At 43.2% G+C, this 21023-nt stretch overlaps 1 protein-coding gene across 1 annotated transcript in view; it reads left to right on the top strand.

Annotated features, from left to right (window-relative positions):
• The first annotated feature begins 10420 nt into the window (after nucleotides 1–10420).
• STOX2 (storkhead box 2) overlaps nucleotides 10421–21023 on the top strand; it is a 69587-nt gene continuing 58984 nt past the window's right edge. Inside the window, exon 1 of the mRNA XM_059817913.1 lies at nucleotides 10421–10586. Within this exon, the coding sequence (XP_059673896.1) occupies nucleotides 10421–10586 (166 nt within the window). The remainder of the gene's footprint in view (nucleotides 10587–21023) is intronic.

Below are 21023 nucleotides of genomic sequence, written 5' to 3'. Positions count from 1 at the left end.
AAGCTGAAAACGGCAGGCGGTTTTAATCTCGTGGGGGGGTGGGGGTGGGTGTTTAAACTCAACCTTTTGTGTTCAGATTAGGAGTGCAGGAGGATAGACTTAAGGGGTGTTAGTGAGAGGTTTTTCATTGGCAGCTCAGTAATAGCATCAGGGTTTGCAAATACTTTTTACAATTCTTTGTTATTTCAGTAATTACTATGTGGCGGGTAGAAATCCATAGGGTTTCTGTTTTTTTAAGTACCACAGTAATGACATGAGGATGTGGGCAATAAAAAGAAGGACTTTTTTATAACTTTTTTAATAACTTTTTACTTATTGGACAACTGAGGGCACTTAAATCCCTTCTTGGATAGTCTATCATTGTTTCAGCCCTGGATGTCTGTGTTTATTTTGTCTTGGTTCCATCAGCTGGGATAATAGTAAGATCCATCTTTGGAGAGGAAGGAAGAAAAAAACAATTTGACATTGGCATCATGCTCTGACAAACCTGAAATCTGCCAGTTGTGAAGGCAGGTTGCCTGATCCACCGTACACTGTCTGGGAGATGGGAAGGTTACCAAGCATCTCCTCCATCAAGAAAAAGATCAAAGGCCAGTCACTGAGCATTTGCATATAGAGTTTCTTTTACTTTCTGTTAGAACCTAAGAAATATTTGTCCTGAGTATTTGTTGATTCCTGGAATAGCTGGAGGTGAAGAGCACTTGAAATTTTTACATATGGAAGCATGGTGTCTCCTTGCAAGAGTTTCTGAGATGAGCACCATAACTAGTAACATTTATCACAGTTGGCTTGTGAAAGTATTGAGTTCAGCTCAATAGTGATCAATGTTAATGACGACTAAAGACTTTCTAGCTCTTCATTTTGTACATGATTCTTTCAAATAGAATTCTAATGCTAGGAAATTTCACTTTCATGTAAATTGTCTCACTTAAGATGTTTGCTTCTTTTGAAAAAGATCTTTTTAGGTTTCCAGAAGTAGTAAGTATAAGTGGTTCTCTATGTCTCACAAAAATTCATTATAATATGAAAAGCATTTTGAAAGAAACCTTATCCGATGCCAGTGCCATTCACATGCTTTAAAGGACGTAAATATGCTTTTGTGGTGGGAGTGAGGAGTATGCTTTTCAGAACTAGAGGAGATTTTTTCTTTATTTCTCTGATTTGATTTTAGATTACTTAATTTCATTATTTCAATTTGGCTATTGCAATGACATTCCTTTGTAATAAAGGACGTTTTTCTTCATAACTTCTACATATTTCACTTGTTCTCAGCCTTGACTCTGGTAGGAAAGTTGTAGGCTGAAAAATTCACACCAGAGACTGCTCTTATATCCAGTGTGACACTCAAGTGCTATGTTATAAGCATTGGTCTAAGGTGAGGCTTTGGGTGCTGCTCCCTTCTGCTTAGCTCCACAGAGGAGTTAAAGATCTTGCACTGACCTTCAGAAAATCTGGGTGGTAACAGTGCTTTGCTGGATTTAAGTCCTTTATGATATTTAAAAATGAATTAATAACAAAGCAACTGACAGCCACCCAGTAATATAGAAAGATACATAGAAAAAAGTAGTAGAGCTCCCTGTGGTTGGTACATTTGCTTTAAGAGATTGCACTGTTACATAGGGTGTCACTTAGTAAGACAAAAAATATTTTGTTGCACTAGTCCGCAGCTGAAGAATTTAACTTTCTTACAAGGTGATGGGAGAAGTTTGAGACTGAGTGCTATGAAATGTTTTTTCTTGTTCCTCTACTAGAATACAAAAATCTCTGCACTCAGGAACAATGTTCGAAACAGCTTCTACAGAGAGGCAAGTGCCAGTGGTGCCTGCATAAATCTTCATCCGAACAGGGCAATGGGAAATTGTCTCTGGGTGCACACAGGTGGGTAATGTCAGAGCTTCAAAAGCCAAGCGGAGGGTGGCAACAAGCTGTGGTAACCAGGAATAGACAGGGTAGCTGTCCTAGGAGTAGAGTCTTCCTTCTGATGGGCACTACTGTGGCATCAGAAGAGAATAGAGAAACTCCAGGGTCCCACTGAAAACAATGACTAAAGAGTACAGGGGAACAAACTGACTGCTACACTGCGGTCTGATCCAGAGAACGTGCGGGCTGATAGTTTTGCATTGATTTTCCAGAAGCCTTTGGGTCAGGCATGTGTTGAGTCACCTAATTTCTGTCTGTGTTTATGACTCCTCTCTAGAGTTTTTTCCTGCCCAAATACTAGTATATGCCAATGAGACAGCCTTTGAATCTAAGACTATAATAAAATATCCAAGAAGTAATTGAATTACTTTTCTGTGAGGAGATGAATCAGTGCTTTTACACTCTTGGGTTTGTCTCTCGCTTGCATTCTTTTCAAACTGATGGGTGGGAACCATACATTTTCAGTGCTAAACCACTATTTTGAAAGCCTATTTAATATAGGCAGAGCTTCATGCACATATGGAAGTAAATTCATGACAAGAGGTTGTTTACAAAGGGTGGAGTAGCCTATTTTCAGGCCTCCCAACTTTTCTAAGGTTTTTAAGATTTGTGCCTGTTATACATGCTATATATATATATACACACCTATATCTATATATAAAATATGCTCACTATATTGCATGGCTGTATAAGCAAGAATTTTGAGAGGGAGCTTAGTACTGGGTTGTTCAGCAAATGCTCTGTGGAGTTACAGCAGCTGCTGGGATTTATTCCCTTGGTATGCTGCTTCGGTTTTTAGGACTGCCCATCAAATATGTTCATTGTCCCTTTTGCAAACATGCCCGCGGTGCTTTGTTCAGAGTTGTGTATGGTGAGTAATTCCTCTAGACAAGAATTTAGAGTTTAAAACTAATATACTGATAAATAACAGCCATGCAACAGGCAAAACAATGCCCACCTGCTATAGCCAATGGCTTTCTTTTCTTTCTCAATGGATTTTTCCTTTAAAGATATCTACCTGACATGCAGAATCTGCTCATTGTTTGTGTTGCAGTAGCACCCAGGAGCTTCACCAGAGCCCAAAGCCTGCTCGTGCTAGGTGCCGTCTTTGCAATCTCATGAGGTGTTACACGAGCATAAAGCAGAAACACAGGCTCTGTGGAGGAATGGGAAGAGGCACAAAGATGTGTGAGATGCTTTAAAAATCTAATTTGGAATGGCTTTTACTGCTGTTAGGCTTTATATTGGATACTTACTTGGTGCTTTCTATTTTTTCAACTCCCAAAGCAGGAGGATGGATAGTCTGTCTTTCTAACTTACAGTACAGCTGGGCCCCATATATCAGTATGTTACTTAAATACCAGGGTACTAATGATATGTGACACCAGTGGAAAACAAGAAAGTTGAGGCCAACATTTTTGGCACATCTTTTACTACTATATCCTTTGGAAGAGCAGCCAGTGAATGAATTGAGTTGCTGTAACTCCACTTCTTCAAGTTTTTGAATTCTATTATATGTGAGAGTTCTAATAAATGCTTGACTGTGCGAAAATCTGTGCAGGATTCACAGCTTGCCTCCCTCTCCAGTTAGTTTTGTACACTGAGGAGTTACAAGCCCAGCTTCCATCCGTTTTAACTAACCTGCTTTGAGTCAGTGATAATAGAAGAAGAAAAGCGTGTGTCGAAGCGAAGGCTGTATCCTACAGCCTGTGTTCCTTTCAGTACGTTGGTACATTTTTAGGTAGTCTTGTGTACCCAGATTTAAAACCCTTCTGCATCAATTGTCTTCTGTGCAGGGGAAGCACAAACTCAATCAGAAGGTCTGGCATGAAAAAAAACAGGGGAGCCTTTCTTCTCATAACGGAGGCAGTTTTTTCTTAAAAGTCATGCAAGTTAAAATAAATACCGCAGCGCATAAGCCAGCACACAGAAAAATGAATCGGTGAGCTACAGCATGTGTGCAGCAGCAGTACTGCATTCCTGTCATCACACATTCCCAAAGCATAACAGTGAGAGAAATATGATCCGAAACTGGTTTAAGAGGTGCTGTAATTAAGCCAGGATTACTACCACAGTATAACACAACCTGATAGCGTTCTGGAGTTAGATTGAAGACTTGCTTGTGATAAGCTCTGAAACATTTTCCTTTTATATTTGGAAGTTTTTTCACTTGCACCTTTGACGTTGGGATTTTTTCTTTCTCTTTTTGGTGGAGTTTCTCAGATGCTCTCTCCAAGGAGAGAAGGTTGTCTGAGCAAGCCCAACTTCTTCCTCGCCAATAAATCCATTAAGAGAGACTGCCTTATTTTGTGACCTGGACCACAAGCATAGATTACAAGTGCTTGGCTTCTCTTGCATATTTGAGTAACAAGTGCTTGTAAGAGGTGACAAATTAATAGTGTTAGTGTCAGAAGGCTAAGGGCTGCTGTGAAGAGGATGGGCTGCATCATGAGATCTCTGGTTTGTTCTTGCCAGTACATCTGATTACAAAGACCTGGAAGGGAAAACTAGTACTTCCTACAGCCAAGGACAGTTGCAGCCTGATGCCAGACCTCCTTAACCACTAAGGGATTGCACAAACCCATCTTTTTTAGAGTCTGAGTTCTGCACATTTGTTAATACAGAGACACAAGAATCCACGCATGAAAATGGTGAGTTTATGCAGTGGACAATTTTCCCCCTTCATGGATTTATTAATATTAGAAATGCCTTCTCAGGAAGGCTATTATGCAGAGCTGTAGCTCTAATAAAACCATATATTGCCAAGGCCTGTGATGTTATACCTGAGTTTGGTGGTTTTCCCCAGTTCTTAAATTACATTTTTTCCACTACTTCTCGCACTCAACTTTCCTTCCCCCTCCTCTGCTTTACTGCTTTTCAACTGCTTGTACTACAGGCTTTTTTCCCCTCTTTATTTTCTATTTATTCCTTTCTGCTCTCCCTCTCCCACTTTCATAGGCCCTGCATTTCCTTCCCAGCATCTTGCAGCATCCTATCTCCACCTTTTAAAAAGTTACAGAATTTGAGGGTTTTGTTTTCATAGGTCGCAAAATGACCCTCTGCTCCCTATTTTACCTGGCTGCTGGTGACTGTGGCCTCCGTTAGGGCAAAGTCTCTCATGTCCTAGTAATACTAACGCTATTCATAGTCTTTGTTTCTGAAGCTGAGGACCGGGAAAGGAGTCTTATCGTAGACCTGCAGAGTGAAGCCACAAGGCTTTGTGCTGAGCAGTCAGCATCTTGACAGTGTTGGTCCTTCTGGTAGCATTGGGTGCTTGTCAGACACCAGCTCAGCTGACAGTAATAAAGCAAAGCCCTTTTAATTTCCTCCCTGCAAGGCAGCCACTTGACTGTGTGCAACAGGCAAGGTAGTGACAGGGTAAGGGAGAACCCAGGCTCTGAATGCATCGTTTGAGAGACAATGATTTTAGAGCTGTAGCTTGTCTTAGTGAAGAGGGGGATTGCTTTCCTCCTTGCGTGTCCTATTATTTTGTTGGTTTTATTTTAGTGTTTGGTTTGCATGCTTATTTCATTTGAAAACCTCACGCAGTCAGTCCCCAAGCTAGTCAAGCTGAGGCAGTAACACCAGCCCACCCTGCTACTGAAGCCTGCTGCTCTCCCCTACAGAAACTTGTTTGTCATGGGGAGGAAAAAAGAAGTAGCCCCGACTGAAACTTGAAATACCACATTACATGAGAGCAATTACCATATATGCACACGTGCACAAGCATGCATGCACACACACATGCAGGGAATTACATATATATGTACAGATCACCATACTGTATCTTGCTATGTGATTATTATTTTTCAACTGAGGAAAAATAAGCCTATGAAATGGAAGCTGTAGGGTTATGATTAAAAGCTTGAACACATAAGAATCCTTTGCAATGTCTTAAATGTACCTAAGCCTCTTTTTTTTAAATTCATGTTAAATCAGTGCCTTTGAAATGTCTACGGTTTTGTTGCCAGTTCCTGATAAGGAACTGTTAGGCCAAGAGGGAGGCAGAATGGCTATTTTTGGTTTAGTTCAGAATTTTTTTCCAAGTTCTGTATGGTCTTTTCATCCAAGCCTTACCTCTCCCTCTAGTAATTCAAGAAAGAGATGGTACCTGTTGGACGTTAAATACCAAATGATAAAAACAAATGCTTATCTGACCCTGAATAAAAAGCCTCTGAATCAATGCTTTTCCTTAGTTAAAAAAAGAGCTGGAGGTGAATTAAAAAAAAAAAAAAAAAAGGCAAAAAGCTTTGAAACCATCTCCTTTTCCTCTTCGTCATTGATAGCAAGTGATCAGATTCCCATCAGTTCAACTCCTGCTTGGAAAAACTATTTTCACTTACTCCTAGCAAACTCCATCAGACTGTTTCCACACTTAGAATTAGGCAAAACTTTACCAGTGTGTCACAGGTAGGCAAAAATATTTGTAAATTGAAGCAGAATTTCCCGGTGGTTTCAGCCAAAGAAAATTGGTCCTCCCCGCCCCTGTTGGAACTGTCGGATTAAACAGCATATTTTTATTTATTTCAAACTGTGCTTATAAGGGTACTGTACTATTGTTCACCAAGCAGGACAGCCATTTGTAGCTGGGAACTCTTCTTTCCCTACCCTGCTCTAACATTGCTGTATGAATCCAGACACTTATTTTACTTTATTTAAAAAAAAAGAAGTAATTTAAAATGTCTAAGAATAAAATGTCATGTTTTTTTTTTTTAAAGCCCTCAAATTTCAGCTTTCAGTTGATATGAAGAAAATGATTTTATTTCAGTTTGGCCACCGAAACAAAAAATCAATTACACTCACAGTTCTAGCTCTTTTTCCAAAGAAAACAGCCAAAACTTAAACTTGGTCTTTAATTATATATTTGATTCATCCCAGTAACAACACTTGACTTCAAACAATGCAAGAGCAGGAGGAAACTTGCTCTGAATTCCTCTCTTCAAAGGGAAGAACTCTTTCAGATACCATGTCAGAAAACTTTCAGCTGAAACCGAAAAAGATAACTGTGAGAAGACTGCATAGAAGGAGTTTTAGCTGACCACAGGAATAACGTCTCATGACTGAGAAGAGGCCTCCAAAATTGCTTTCAAGCAAATCTCCCCACATTTGGGAAAGGAAAGTTGACTTTTCTAGATGGACTGCTTATTTCTCTTCCACCTCTCACTGCCATTTTAATATGAAAATAACTTTTCATAGTTGTAGGAGCAAATCATTATTCGCTCAAAATTATTACACAATGAAAATGGATCTTGTTATCTGTGCTCAAAAATATAAACCAGTCCGATTCCTACAATCGATAAGTGGAAGATACCCCGTGTTAATCATTTGTACTGTCTTGCTCTCATGACAATTCTTGCAAGTGTACAATTAAATTGATTAAAACTACTTGAAAGACTTCTGTGCGCTGTCACTGGTTCATGAGTGCACAGGAAATTGCTCAAAAACAATTGGGATATGCGTGCGTTACCTGACAGTTGCAGAGCTATCCCCTGTTTTTTTATTTGTTACCTGTTAGACTAGCTCTGAAACTAGACTCAAATATTTTTGGTTGGGAATAATTATGCAGAAAACCAGCGTAAGGATCACTGTGGTCTTGTTTGTTCCCCCCCACCCTGCTTTGTTCTGTCTTTCTACTTCATGACCTCATTTTTCCTCCTCATTGCTTATTCCTATTTGTCTCTTGTCTCAGATTATGCCTCTTGTTCTCATGTCTTTTTTAATGGAACAGATTGATATCTAGGGCTGTGTCTAGACTAGGAGGAAGGTTGAGTTTAGTTCAGATGTAGGTTAAAGTTAGCTGGCCAGCTATATTCAACCATTTCTTGACAGCTGGAAATGCACAGCCATCCTTCGTTCAGCTTTCAGACAGTGGAATGAGAGTTTATGCTCCTGCCTAGAATTTAATTTGCGTTTACATCTGGTAAAACAGGTAGGTTTCTTAGGTTTGACTTAGCTATGTAGTGCTAACCAGTCTATGCCAACCTCAGCCTTCGATGAGAAAAGTTCAATGATTCTAGAAGTTCTCCTTACGGTTTTTCTGGTCTGAGGGTGAAAACATGCTCTATTATAAGCTTTGTGTAGGTTGATGAGTAAATTGCGAGATGAGTAAGCTGCATGATGGAAAATACCTTGTATTTTTATTAGTGGAGTTCTAGGACATTTTTTCTGCTCATCTTACCTTTTCCTGTTGCTACCAGTATACAAAGTATCAATGGAAACAAGTCATGCCTGATGGCTTTTCACACAGTTGGAAGGAGATGAGGCTGAATGAGAAAGGACGCCATAGTATTTCATTTTCAACGTTCTTGCTGGGTTTCATTCACATATATTCTACTTGTGTGAAAAGGGACGGCTGCAAATGAAACCCTGAAAGATTCTTCGGTGCATGTTGTGCCCACAGTAGCAGAGCCAGACAAGCTGGGGTGGGTACTGAAGTGATTAACCCAAAGCTGCGCAGAAAGGCAGCAAAGGCATAATGTCTCAAGGTCTGTTGGCTTTGATGTTCAATTCATTCACTGACGGTCAACCTTTACTGATCACCACTATTGAAAATTTTCAATTACTGACAAAATTACAGTCCTCTGATTTTCCATGCTTTTAGAAATGTGACACAATCCACTGTAAGAAAGGTTAAATAATTATAAAAATGTAAATATAAGTAATTAATTGGCAACATTTTCAATCCCTGCATTGCAGTTGCCTCCTCTGGTAACCCTGGCACCACCTGACGTCTCGTGGAGGCGGAACCCAATGCCTTTGTGCAGTTTTGGTTGACCCGAGTTCGTAAAACCCTGCTTCCCTGGCGGCCTGGCCCAGTTCAAGATGGCGCCGCGGGCGCAGGTGCGTGCCCCACTGGGGTGAGAGGGCGGGCGACCTCCTTCCTGCTGGCCAGGCAGGTAGGCCGCCTGTCCTGGATATCCTTGCAGGGCACAATGTTTTCTTAACACGATGGTGTGGCTGACCGGGCCCTCCTGGGGAGGCCCGGGAAGCGGCAGCTCTTCAGGCACCGAGGGAGAAAGAAGGTGCCGCTGAGGGAGGATGCGTGGGTGAACCCCGCCGGCTCCACGCAGGGGTGCCCCAGGGATGCAAATCTCTCCCGGCCCCCTTCCCTCCCCTGTATCCGTTCACCCCGAGGTTGGCCCGGGGCGGGAGCGGTGCCCGAAGTGCCCGGGAGATGAGGCCCGGCGGGCCCGGCCGCTATGGCCGCCCTGCCCTTCCCCTCCTTCCCGCCGCTCGGGGTCGGCGCGCGCCGCTGCCCCCTCCCCATTGGCTGCGGCGGGCGACGCCCGGAGACCGGCGGAGCGGCGTGCCCGGCGGAGCGGCGTGCCCGGCGCCCGCCTCCCCCTGCCCAGGCCCTCCCCCGCCAGAGCCACCGCCAGGAAGGAAGGAAGGAAGGAAGGAGGGAGGGAGGGAAAGGAGGCGGGGCGGGCGCGGAGGAGGGGGCCGGGCCCCCCGCGGTGCACGGGGCTTTGTACGCGGGTGCCTGCCAGCCGGCCCGAGCTCCAGCCGGCGCCGCACGGGGGAGCGCGGAGCCCGGCGGGACCCGCAGGCCGCGCCGGGACTAGCATGAGCCCGGGCGGCGGCGCGGCGCACGGCGCTCCAGCAGCAGCTGCTCGCGGCGCGGCGGGGCGGAGAGCGGGCGGCCGGCGGGCCGGGCAGGCGGGCGGTGCGGCCAGCGACCTCCCCGGCGGCCTCGCCCCCCGCGCCGGCCGCCCCTAGCGCGGAGCCGGCGGCGGTCCAGCCCCGGGGACAGGCGGGCGGGGGTCGGCCATGGCGAGGCGCGCCGCTGCCGGGGGCCGCGGGCGGCTGCCGGCCGCCCAGGCGCCGCGGGCCTGAGGGGGGCGGCGGCGGGGGTGTCGCGGCCGCTTCCGCCGGTCCCGCGGCCGGGAGAGGCGCGGGCGGGCTGTCCCTCCTCCTCCTCGCCCTTCCCCTCTCCCTCATCCTCCTCGCACTGTTCCTCCCGGCGCGCCGGGAGCTGCCGCCCGCCTCCCCAGCGCCGGGCGCGCCGCGGTCGGGGTCGCAACCAGCGGCCGCGGGTTTTCCCTCGTTTGTCTGGACCTTTTGTGTCGCGGCTCACAGTTGGCTAAGCACGGCCGGGCTGAATCGGGCCATTGTTCGGGACCCCCGAGCTCCCACGCTGCACGTCTCTCGTCCCCAGCCCCCCCCCCCCCCCCCCCCCCCACCCCCCCCCCCCTTTTTTTGCCTGAGAAGCCACATAACGTGCCTTTCCTCCACGCGAATCTGGGAGCTGTATGCCGGACCGATTGCAAATGAAGTGTAATGCATTGTGGGACGTGTGTAAAATTGGATCATTCGAGGGGGGGGGGGGGGGGGGAGGAAGGGACCTGCGGCTGGCGCCCTAGAAGAGGGAGCGGCGAGATGCGCGCAGGTTGTGCCCCGGCGGTACCCGCGCTAGGCTGATGCCAGGCAGCGCGCCTCCGGCCAGCCGCACGGCCTGACCCATGCTGCGGCGGGGGGATTAGGCTCGGCCATCCTCAGGATGAAGAAGACGCGGAGTACGACCTTGCGGCGGGCCTGGCCTAGCTCCGACTTCTCCGACCGGGCCTCAGACCGCATGAGGTCCCGCAGCGAGAAGGACTACCGGCTGCACAAACACTTCCCACCGGCTTTTATTTCCCAGGCATCACGGGGCTACATGACATCAGGTTTGTAACATAATTTGTGGGTGCAAGAGAGCTCTTTTGCGAGGCTGGTGCGGGATGTGTGCGTGGCTCTGGGAAGGCTGTGTCGGTGGGTACGGAGGGGAGCCTGTGACCGGGAGCGTAAGTTCTTATGAATAATGAAAAAAAAAAAAAGCATACATCCACCATTTTGTACCTCTGCAAGATTCACAGCAGGGCCCTCGCAATATGGTGTTTATTAGTCGAGTGAAATAAATGCATGAGAGAAACGGTCGTGTCTCTGTCGTGGAAGGGCAGATGAAAATGACTGGGTGCGCAGAGCATGGAGCCCTTTGCTCCTTTTGGGCATAAAAGCATGTGCTGGATATTTACTGCTGCCCCACACATTCCCCTTTTAATGCAGTTAACTCTGGTTAACTCACTGGGCTTTCACGTTTTTCCATTTTGGAAAGGAAAAGGGTCACCTGTGGTTGCAAATGCTCTCGCCTTGTTACAGGCTCTCGGTTTCAGTTGCATGTTTCTGCAATGGCAAAGCACGCTTTGGTGAAAATGACTGTAAACACATTTGCATTCCTTGTTTGAGGTGTAGGAGACCAGACCTGTGTATGTAGGGGAACACGCACGTGCATGTATATTCATCTGTCGATTGCTTTCAAGGGAGGCCGTAGGGAAATAATGGACACTGCACCAACATGTTTGTGCATGGGAAGGAGAGAGTGCAAACAAAACAACAAACAGCTCAGGAAAAGGCAGGCATCAGGGAGAGGCTTGGCCTCCGACGGAGCGCTGGTGCGATTTCGGAAAGCCTCAGTGCTGTTAATGGAAGCTGCTCCATCCTGAAATGCATCTTAATGGTCTTGGAATTCAGACATTTCATAAACACCCAAAAGAAGACTTGGGGAAAATGCTGATGGGGAGGGGGCCGGGGGCAGAAAATCCTGGAAACCTCCTTTGTTGTTCTGCTGCCTGCTTATTGTGATGATTGGACATAATGTTGCATTACTACAATGGCAAATTCCATTTTACCATGAAGCCACATTTTCCCTCTGAGGCTCGATTTAGGTTGAGTAGGCAGATTCCTTTAAAGGATAAAAAGAGGGAGAAAACGAAGGTATTTATTATGCATTACTGAAAGCGTTTCCAGTCCTGTGCCCCGTCCCCCCCTCGCTTCTGCTGCCAAGGTTGAGCCAAAGATTGTGGTTGTCAGTTATATGCTCACTTTCCTATCTCTGGCCCTAATAAACATGTCTCTTCAGTCAGGATTGGTTTCTCATGTTTTAAAAATGTCTTGTGACTGTTCTTTCTCTAACGCTCGAGCACACGGGAAGTAATACGCATTTTATTGAAAAATCTGCCCGTGTAAGAGTATTGTGCTATTCTGGCAATAGCTGCTCTGATTTTTGCCTTTCCTGGGAAGCCAGATATTGAGAGGAAATGACAAGGATAATTTGTGCTTCAGCAGCTGAAGAAGAGGAGAGTGGTGGTGGTGATGGAGGGGTTGTTTTGTTTTGTTGGTGCTGCAGGACCTGAAAGCAGCTGGAAAGCCAAATCTGTTCATACTGCAAAGACTTTTGTTGTTCTGCATGGATGCCCTATATTACCACTGTAAGATACGCTGTGTCACTTTTGTCGAAGTCAGTACTTTAAGACCTTTCTTTCAGTGTGGAAGCCCATATTTAAAAGAGAAGGAGCTCACGTGAACGTTTTGTGCCAAGCAGTGTGGTTTTTTTGCTTGTTTTTAATTCTTCAGGGAAGCAGTCTGGCTCTGTAAAAGCTTTATCTTGGCAAGATTGGCACAATCCAACCAGGCGCTCAAACACCAGTGATCTGCAGAATTAGATGTGTCACCCTGCATTTTTTGGCAGATACCTGTGTCATTGGGGGTGGGGTAGGGGGGTGGGCATAGATTTGTAATCTGCTATAAATGTTTTAAAGTCATCTCCAGACCTGCAGAATACCGTGTTTATAAATACACAGCACATTGATTTAAACTGCAATAATTGAAGAAGAAAGACAAATACCATGTTTAGTTTGAATAATTTGCTAAAGTTGTTGGAGGGAGAATACATTGAAAATTAAAATTAGCAAATGTTTGTGGTTTTTTTTTTAAATAAACAACAACATAGTAGACTTTTAGCTGGAAATGCAGTTGTTTTCTCTTGATGGATAGTTTCTGCGTTCATTTATTTTTAAAGGATCTTTGTCCACTGCCTTTCCAAATATTAGTTTTGGGAGGAATGGCTACTGCGTTAAACAGTTCTCAGTATTTAAAGGAAACTGTCTTCCTCGCAGGAAATCTATAGGAAGTCCTCTGGCGTAAAAGTTGTAGCGATCAGGAATACAAATACATTGTCACCCAGACTGTTGTAGGGCAGAAAGTGTCCCGAAACACATGGGCTTTTCAGAGGGCTGCATTCTGTTTATCCAACCGTTTAACCTCATCACCATTAGCATTGTTGTGGTTCTCTTTTAATTAAATGCCGCATTGTTTGGAATGGGGGTGGAGGGTGGGAAAGAAACCTTGGGGTTTTGCCTCAATTAGGGAGGGAAATAAGCTTAGGGAAATATGAAAAAGCAGACAGTCAAACGGACTTCAGTAAGATGCTAAAAAGCTTGAGACATTAATATTTGAGTATGCCTGAATGGGGCTTGGAGAATCGTGTCTACGTACATTGCTTTCAGGACAGAGAAATATTGAGTAATGGTGTTGCAGTCAGTGCCACAGTGTTTTATTTGGGGAAAATACAGTCTCTAAGCAGAACCCTGTTTATAATGGAAGTGCAAACCTCATGCTAGAGCGGTGGAACACACCGAATTTTAAGCACCCTTTTCAATAACTGAGTAAAGACCAGTTTGGTATTTTCTTGATTAGAAGCAGCATTGGTGGCTGGCAGTCACATTTTCAATACTTCGGGAACAAACTGCCCATAATTGTAGAAAATTGATGCAGGTGCAATTCATCCGAAATTTGAAGATTATTTGACAGATGAAGGGAGATGGAAGTAAGGAGGGAAAAAAGCAGGGAATTTAGAAAATGGCACATTTTAACTGCTGAATAATCTCTTGATACACGCTATTAAATCGGCTGTACTCCAGGGTTTCTTTAGACCTCCTAGCAACCACTAGGTTCAAAGGCCATGCAAGGAGTTCATTGTTCATGCAGAATATTAATTTCCCAGGCTGGAGGACTGAGTTGGAGAAAAAACACTGAAAAAGAAAACTACAACAATGTAGAGCTTTGACCTTGCGTGAAAAGAGATGTTGAGAAGTTTGAATCCAATAAAATTCATACATGTTGCTGAACAAGGGGAAATATACTTGAAGTTTTTGATAGATTACTGCTTAATTGGAGGGAAAATAAAGAAATTGTATGAAACTGCCATGCAGGATAAAACTTACTGAAGCTTAGGAGGGCTCCAAAAAGTCACATGAAATAATATGTATAGCTTTTGAAATGTTGGAAGCTTCTTGCTTTTTTTTCTTTTTTCCCTCCTAAATAACAAAGGCAAATCCTGGGTTTTGTTTTAGCAGAGAGAGGAACTGCACCCTGTGGTTGACCCAGCCGTTCAATGTTACCAGAATTGAGTCACGCTCTGTAAAGAAATACTTTTTTCTGCAGCCTTCCTTGAGCTATTCTAATTGAAGATCTTGGTGTTGGAGGTAATGTGTCAGTTTGAGATGGGGGTGGTGTAGGGTAACAGTCTAGCACACGCAGCACGAAGGAATGTCTGAGGAGCTTTCTACAACTGTAAAAACTAATTCCAGAGCGTGCTTATTTGAAGGTTACCTTCTGAAAAGTTTGCAATTACTTTATTGCTCTTTGCTATAAAATTTCCTTGCAGAGGTTTCAGCGTTGCAAAGTTGAAGGGTAAAAATTCAGTCTCTGAGCTGCCCTACTGTTACTGGAGTTTGATTACCAAGTTGAAGCAGAAGGGAAAGGAGAGAAGTATGTCACACTGCTATCCAACTGATGGTATCTGTGTGCAAATTAAAATTTGTAGGAGGAAAAGATACGTCATTCTCTGTTTCAAGGATGTTTGATGGAAGGTCTAGGACTGCCTCTTCAGCTTCCTTGAACAGTAGGAAGGATCTTGGGATTAATTTGAGAGTCCTGAGTATTTTTCTTTTTTTTTTTTTTTGAGCTTGAACCTCTAACGCTAATAAAAATTAATATTTGGAGATGACCATGCATGATTTGAAGATCTCAGTTTAACGTAATTGAGAAATGATGGTTACATGCAAAGCCTTGAAACTCATTCAGTTCTCCTGTCCCTTAATTCAGTTATCTAAAGTAATATGTTCTAGCTTGAAAGTAGCTGTATTGTAATTAATATTTAATGGAATAATCAGTATTGCATCACCTTCTTTTTCTCTCGGTGTGTTATTAAGAAAGGCCTTCCAGTACATCTACTTAACAGTAATGCTATCTCTTTGCCTCCCTGAATTCTGAGTAGTTTTAGACTGTCTTATACCAGACCCATTAATGGGACAGTAAAAACTGAGCACGTGTAGGGTGTCAGTGGCTAGCAGGGCTAGCTCTGCCTCTTGTCTCCTGCTCAGTCTCCTTTGCTTCAGGCTGTGCTGACCTGATGAACCCAAATGGGTCACTCCATTCAGTTACTTTGGGGGCTGTGCTTGCTTTATTGCTTGCGAAGTTGCTCCTGGGCTCACTGTGCCTTCCAGTCCCTTTTGGCCTCTGGGGCATCCACTTACCTCGACAGAGAAATAGGAACTTTAACTGCATCCTGATCTGGGGAGAGGGTCTAAGTGTGCTCTGTCTTCAGACCACAAACTTGGTCGAAGTTCATGGACCAGTCATTTTTGCACAGTTTCTAACTCATTTCGTTTTTTCCCCTGGTTTCTTGCCTAAAAGAATACAAAAGACAGTCCTCTCTCTCCTCCTTCTGTGGAACCCTGTTTTTCACTCCTGTGGCTGCCTGTGCAGTACTAACTCACATCCAGTGCTGTGCCCGTGCCCGTGTGTTACACCACTGTCTCCACGCCTGGTCCTTTCCCACCAGATACCAAGATATTTTCTGCATATCCGTGACTCGTTTTTAGATCAAGCTGTGGACAGTGTCCTGTACACTACTTGTGCATTCAGGTCACCAAACTGCATTTGAGTAACTGTTGTTCTTCCTGGCTGCTGTGACCTATGAGCAAGGTGATCCAGAGTGGCTTTTTTGTTCATGGCATTAGAAGTAAAATCAAAGAGGAGAGAATATAAGAAAGAAAGAGAAGTCAGTGTGTGTGCCTATCTCACCTAGACCTGTTCATGCTTCTATCTCAGTTGAAAGCACTCATCCCTGCAGGGCTAAGTTTTTCAGGTTATTTTTCCTCCCCAGCCTCCGTCGCTACTTGCCTTCAGAGTCCCTGTGTTCTCTCTGCTGGTTTGCTTGGACCTTTGGCCAGGTCGAGGTGCACAGAGGTGCTCCAAGATCAGGTCACCAAAGGGTGTCGTCTCATTGGCGTTTGCGCAGAGGTGTCAGTCTGAATCTGAATACATTTCTAGGTGTGTTTTCTTTGATGGAAGTAATTTATTATATGCACACTAGACATCATGATAGCCTACTGAAGATACAGGAAGCTCCTCTTTCAAGAATAGACAAGGGTTCAGAACAAACACAGTACTGATTCATCACAAATAAATCCCAGTCTTTCACAGGTGTAGAAGTTATACTCTGCCTTTGTTGACAACATTTGATAAACCTGAAGGGTATTGAATGTCTTGCCATTTTGGAATTGAATAGCAGGCACATCTTTGGAAAATGCATTACTTGTTGGAGGAGGCTGAAATGTGAGGATTTTGCAGATCACCTTGGTTTAGCCCAGTGACCTGCTCGGTTTGTGAGCAACAATAGACCTTCATTTGTATGCAGGAGAGTTCATCCCACAGTAAACTACGATCTTTGTAACGTTCTTTGCACAGTTTAAAGAGGTGTAAGTACAATCAGGTATGAAGACTAAAAAGATGATATTTTGCTGAGCATGTTGTAGAAGTCCTCCAAAAATTGGGAGTTTCTTTTCAGTGTTCTGGGGAGCTTCTTAAGTGTGACTCTACTTCATAACTCATAGCAGGTTGTAGAATATCTCTGTGAACAGCATTAAAACCAAACCATCATCCTGTCACCTAAACTCTGGGCCATGATTCAAATAAAGCAGTGCTGAAAAAAATTTTCAGATACAGTTACTTTGGGCTCCTCCTGAGTATGCTTCTACCTGGTTGGAAGAGGCCAGACAGTATTAAAGCCATGATCAAAATTGTCAGCTAATTTAGAACTTGTGTAAGAATTGCTAAGTAATACAATATTAGTTGTGTTTTTTTTTTCCTTGAAAAGCGTGATACATTACATTATTTTAAATGATAAAGCTACCATTAAATTATCAAAACTGGATATTAGGTGGTTTTGGTGGAGTAGATGTAAATCTGAGCCTAGAAATATGGGTTGCTGTTTGTAAGGAGTATCTAGTGAATACTTCATGCAATGCTGCCTAACCATTGGGTTTAATTTTCACCGGAAAAGGGAAAAGGAGTAGTAAACACTGAAACTGAGACCTGAATGCCTGAACTTAACCAGAACACTTTCCGTTACAGGTCTTTTTTTCTAGGTAGATCAAATATGAGGACAGGAAGCAGAAACGAGGGTTGAAAGCGTCTCTAAAAGTCTCAGGGAACTGTGTGCTTTTGTACTTGTCCTTGCAATAATTTTTGGTATCAAGGCCAGTGGCAACCAGAGTAGTCCTAGGGAAAATGCTTGAGTGTTGAAGCTGCAAAACTCTCCCAAACCAGAGTTTGTTGCTCCCAAGTGACTGCCTGTAGCTATGAGGGGGATATGAAAGTTGTTTATAGCTACTGGCTTGCTTTTTTCAGCATGTTTATTGAGTTGGCTGCTCTACTTGATGCTGTTTTATATCTCACTCTTGGATGACATATAGGTGCTGGATTTATCTTGCTCAAATAGACTGTGGAGGAGAGGGGTGGGGGAAAAAAAGAAAAAATAAAAAAGGAAGACCTGGCTTTACAGGAAGCATATTTGGGCAAGCAGCATGATGGAGTGGGTAGAGCAGTCTAGTTTAGACAGAGCCCTGGGCTCTATTGGCAGCTTTTAAGCAGTTTGCAAAAGGTAACCAAAAAAAGCAAACTTGATTTTTGACAGGCTTGAATTCATTATAAAAAGGCTAGCAAGTTTCCCTTTTCCTTCCTCCAAAGAGAGATTAAAATCGCTGGTTTGAAAGTCAGGAGGTGAGGGAGATGTTCCCAGTTGTGTCAGTGGTCATCTTTATTTTCCTGGGCATTATAACTGTTCCTGCAGTTCCCTACACTTAGATTGTAATCTGTTCAGTAGGAGACCTGTCTCCTTTATTTTGTACTGTAATATTGCCAATCACGAAAAAGGTCCTATCTCAACCCAGGCCTTGAGTTGGTAATGGTGGGTAAGAATGAACATCCCAAAATAGGTGTATTCAGTGTGAACAGAGCGGTCCTCATTCTGCAAGTGAAATCCTGCATTCAGATCAACCTTTGGACGCCACAGTGTTCATAACAATTTTCCATCTTGCCTTCCTGCAAGCTGAAAAAGAAAGCCTGTTTATAATACCAGCAGTAAATGATGTGGAATGATTGTTATTCAGTACTGTTATCACTTCTACCTTGTCAACCAACTCCTCACAACCCAAAGATAGTTCTGTTTTTCATCAAATTGTAGATGATGTGATTCCTGTAATTTTTAAAGTATAGGAGTTGTTCTTGTTACTTCAGTGGGAAATGCTATCTGCAGGAGATAGCTACAAATGCATGATTTATTAGAAATTTCAGGTTGTGGTGTTGAAAAAACAGATCTCGATGGTTTTACTGGCTCTGATAGGGTGTGAAAGCAGAAGACAAAAGAGGAAGAATGAACAATTTGTTTGAGGAACTGCTTTTAATTTGTAGACTTTTATGTGGACCTATGATTCTTGAGGATAAGGATGGCCTGTGTATTGCACATGGATTTCAGGTATTGTGAAAAAGAATGGATGAGAAGTTGATTGTATTTATACTAGCTCTTTCTATTTAATGAAAGTAGCAAGAAGAGAGACAGCAGAGGCATCCTGCAAGTCTTTCATTTTGTATCTGTCTTGTAAAGTTACTCCTAACTTTTGTTTCTCTGTGATCCATTAGAGGTATTGGTGGCTAGGCAGTACATTGCATGCTTTAGCTTTCAGCTGAAACAATTAAGCAGTAACTGCTTCTGTTTAGCAGTTTTTCTTTACAAAAGTTGTCCATATAGCCTAGATGAACCGTAGCCCTCTCTCTTCCTCATGCCTTATTGACCAGGGGTTTTATTTTGAAAAGTGTCATCTTCCCAAACGTGATGGAGAATGCAGCTGCAGTTTAGCTGGGATGTTGGAACTGAAGCAATATGAAAACCTTTTCTTGAGTTTGGGTACTGTCCGCAATGTGGTATGCGTGTCCATGAAGCATCTTGCACACCCGTTCTTGAGGTGCTAACAGTGAGTGGAAATCTGCATTTAGTGATCTCAAAACACCTTTTCCAGCTAGTATTTTCTTTCCCAGCTGTATTGTTTAAAGAAAAAAAATGAATGGCCCTTTGTAGTGAGTTTGACCTCAAGATTTTGAGGCCTGAAGAGTATAATAGACAATTCAGAAATTCTTGCTTAATGTGGCCTGGAAAAGGCAAAGTTCAGTATGAAAGCCGAGTTCATCATAACATAGGAAGCTGTGCTGGGAGAACCTAGATTATATAAACTAGTTTTCTTACCCATTTGTGTTCTTTTAATTTCCTCCATAATTTCCTATGAATTTCCTGTTGATGACCTGTGACCTAGTTTCATAAGATGAACTTCTGACCAGATGTGATAACGTTTTAAATGCCATAAATTCGACCATATATCTTATAAACCAGTAAAAGTGATGTACTAAATTTCATTGTGGTACTTAACTTTGCCTCTTAAATTTTCACAGCATTTTACAGCAAAGTACCATTCTTCATTTTCAAAGGATGTTCTAAATTCTGCTCCTGAGAATTTACATTCTTGGATCATACGGTGACCTTGTTTTACTACATGTAAGCCTTAAACTAAATATTTTTTTAAACAGGGTGGAATGGAAATATTTTTTACAAGGTTTTCTTAAGATTTGTGTGCTTTTAGGTGTAAATGCTGCATGGCTGGCTGGGTGAGTAGAGGGAACAAAAACTTCAGAGGAAAAGGTTTATTGGCTTTAACACTTAAGTTTGAAACAGCTGCAAGCCCCACGTATAAATTGAGCATGTCTGCAGCACATCTCTTTTGAGAGACGGAGGGCAGATACCACTGGCCATGGAAAGTTCACCCAAGGCCTAAGTGGTCCCTCAGCTGCTGGTGTTAACTTCAGGGCAGGTTTACTGATGCAGAGACGGGATCACAGGTGGGAGCAGCATGGCTCGCTGCTGTTTGTCCACGCGCTGACTCCCTCCCTCTGCATTAGTCCAGTCCAAAATTATGAACAAAGGAAATCCATCTTTGGGGAATATTTAGGGGTTTGCAATACATTACTAGGTCTTTAGTTTCTGCTTTCGTTGCGGATGGATATAGTTACTTTCTTGCTCTTTAGTACAAATGTTTTACAGTTGTACATGTTATATTGGTTTGTGATGGAAATTATGAAAAATCTTAGGAAATTATGGGGAGTGGTATGTATGTATACACTTAGTCAATAGGATCATTGTCTGGAAGTACTGTGAGACCAGGGCTCAGTGAAAATCATTTGGGCTTCTGTATGGGACAAGTGTCCTTCCATAGGCGTTGAATTTCAGGAATGAAATCTTGAAATCGTATTTGTGGGGGATGTCTGCATAAGAATGGATCTGGTTGGAATATTTTTACAGAACACAGAAGTAAAAAATGGTTTTCTGCATTTTTTTCCAGCCAGCTCTAATGAAATCTCAGTTTCTGAACAACTTTTTAGAATTTCTCTGGAAAAGAGATATAGCCATCTCTAAAGGAAACATTTTGCAATTATTTTTTTTTTTATTTTTTTCTAAAATAACAAGGCATTTTCCTTTGAGTCAATCTTGGGTTCAGTCTGTATAATTATTTTAATTGCAGAAATATTCTTCAGTAACCATGAGTGTAAAATTAAGGCACCTTTTGGAAACCTCATTTTAAAAACCATGTTCTTAACTACCTCTTTTCACAAGAGGGTGAAGTAGCTATGTAATATATTGTTTATGTTAGAGCCATGTGCAGTAACTTTTCATCAGATACGTGGTCTGCCATATTGCCCTGTGCAGTATAATAAAGCATAGTTTATGTAAGTTTATTAAATTTTATACGTTGCGAACCTGTACTCTATGTGTGTATGCTAATGGTTATACATGAGAAGCATGCTAAGTCCCCAAGGGTCCGATTCTGTCCTTTAGTGGGAAAAGTGCACAAATTTTTGGATGACTGTTCAGGTAGGAAACCTTAACTCCCAGC

The sequence above is a fragment of the Gavia stellata genome, chromosome 5 (assembly GCF_030936135.1).
Source record: "Gavia stellata isolate bGavSte3 chromosome 5, bGavSte3.hap2, whole genome shotgun sequence".
NCBI lineage: Eukaryota > Metazoa > Chordata > Aves > Gaviiformes > Gaviidae > Gavia > Gavia stellata.
Note: the sequence above shows the minus strand (reverse complement) of the source record. Positions and strands in the feature narration are given on the sequence as shown.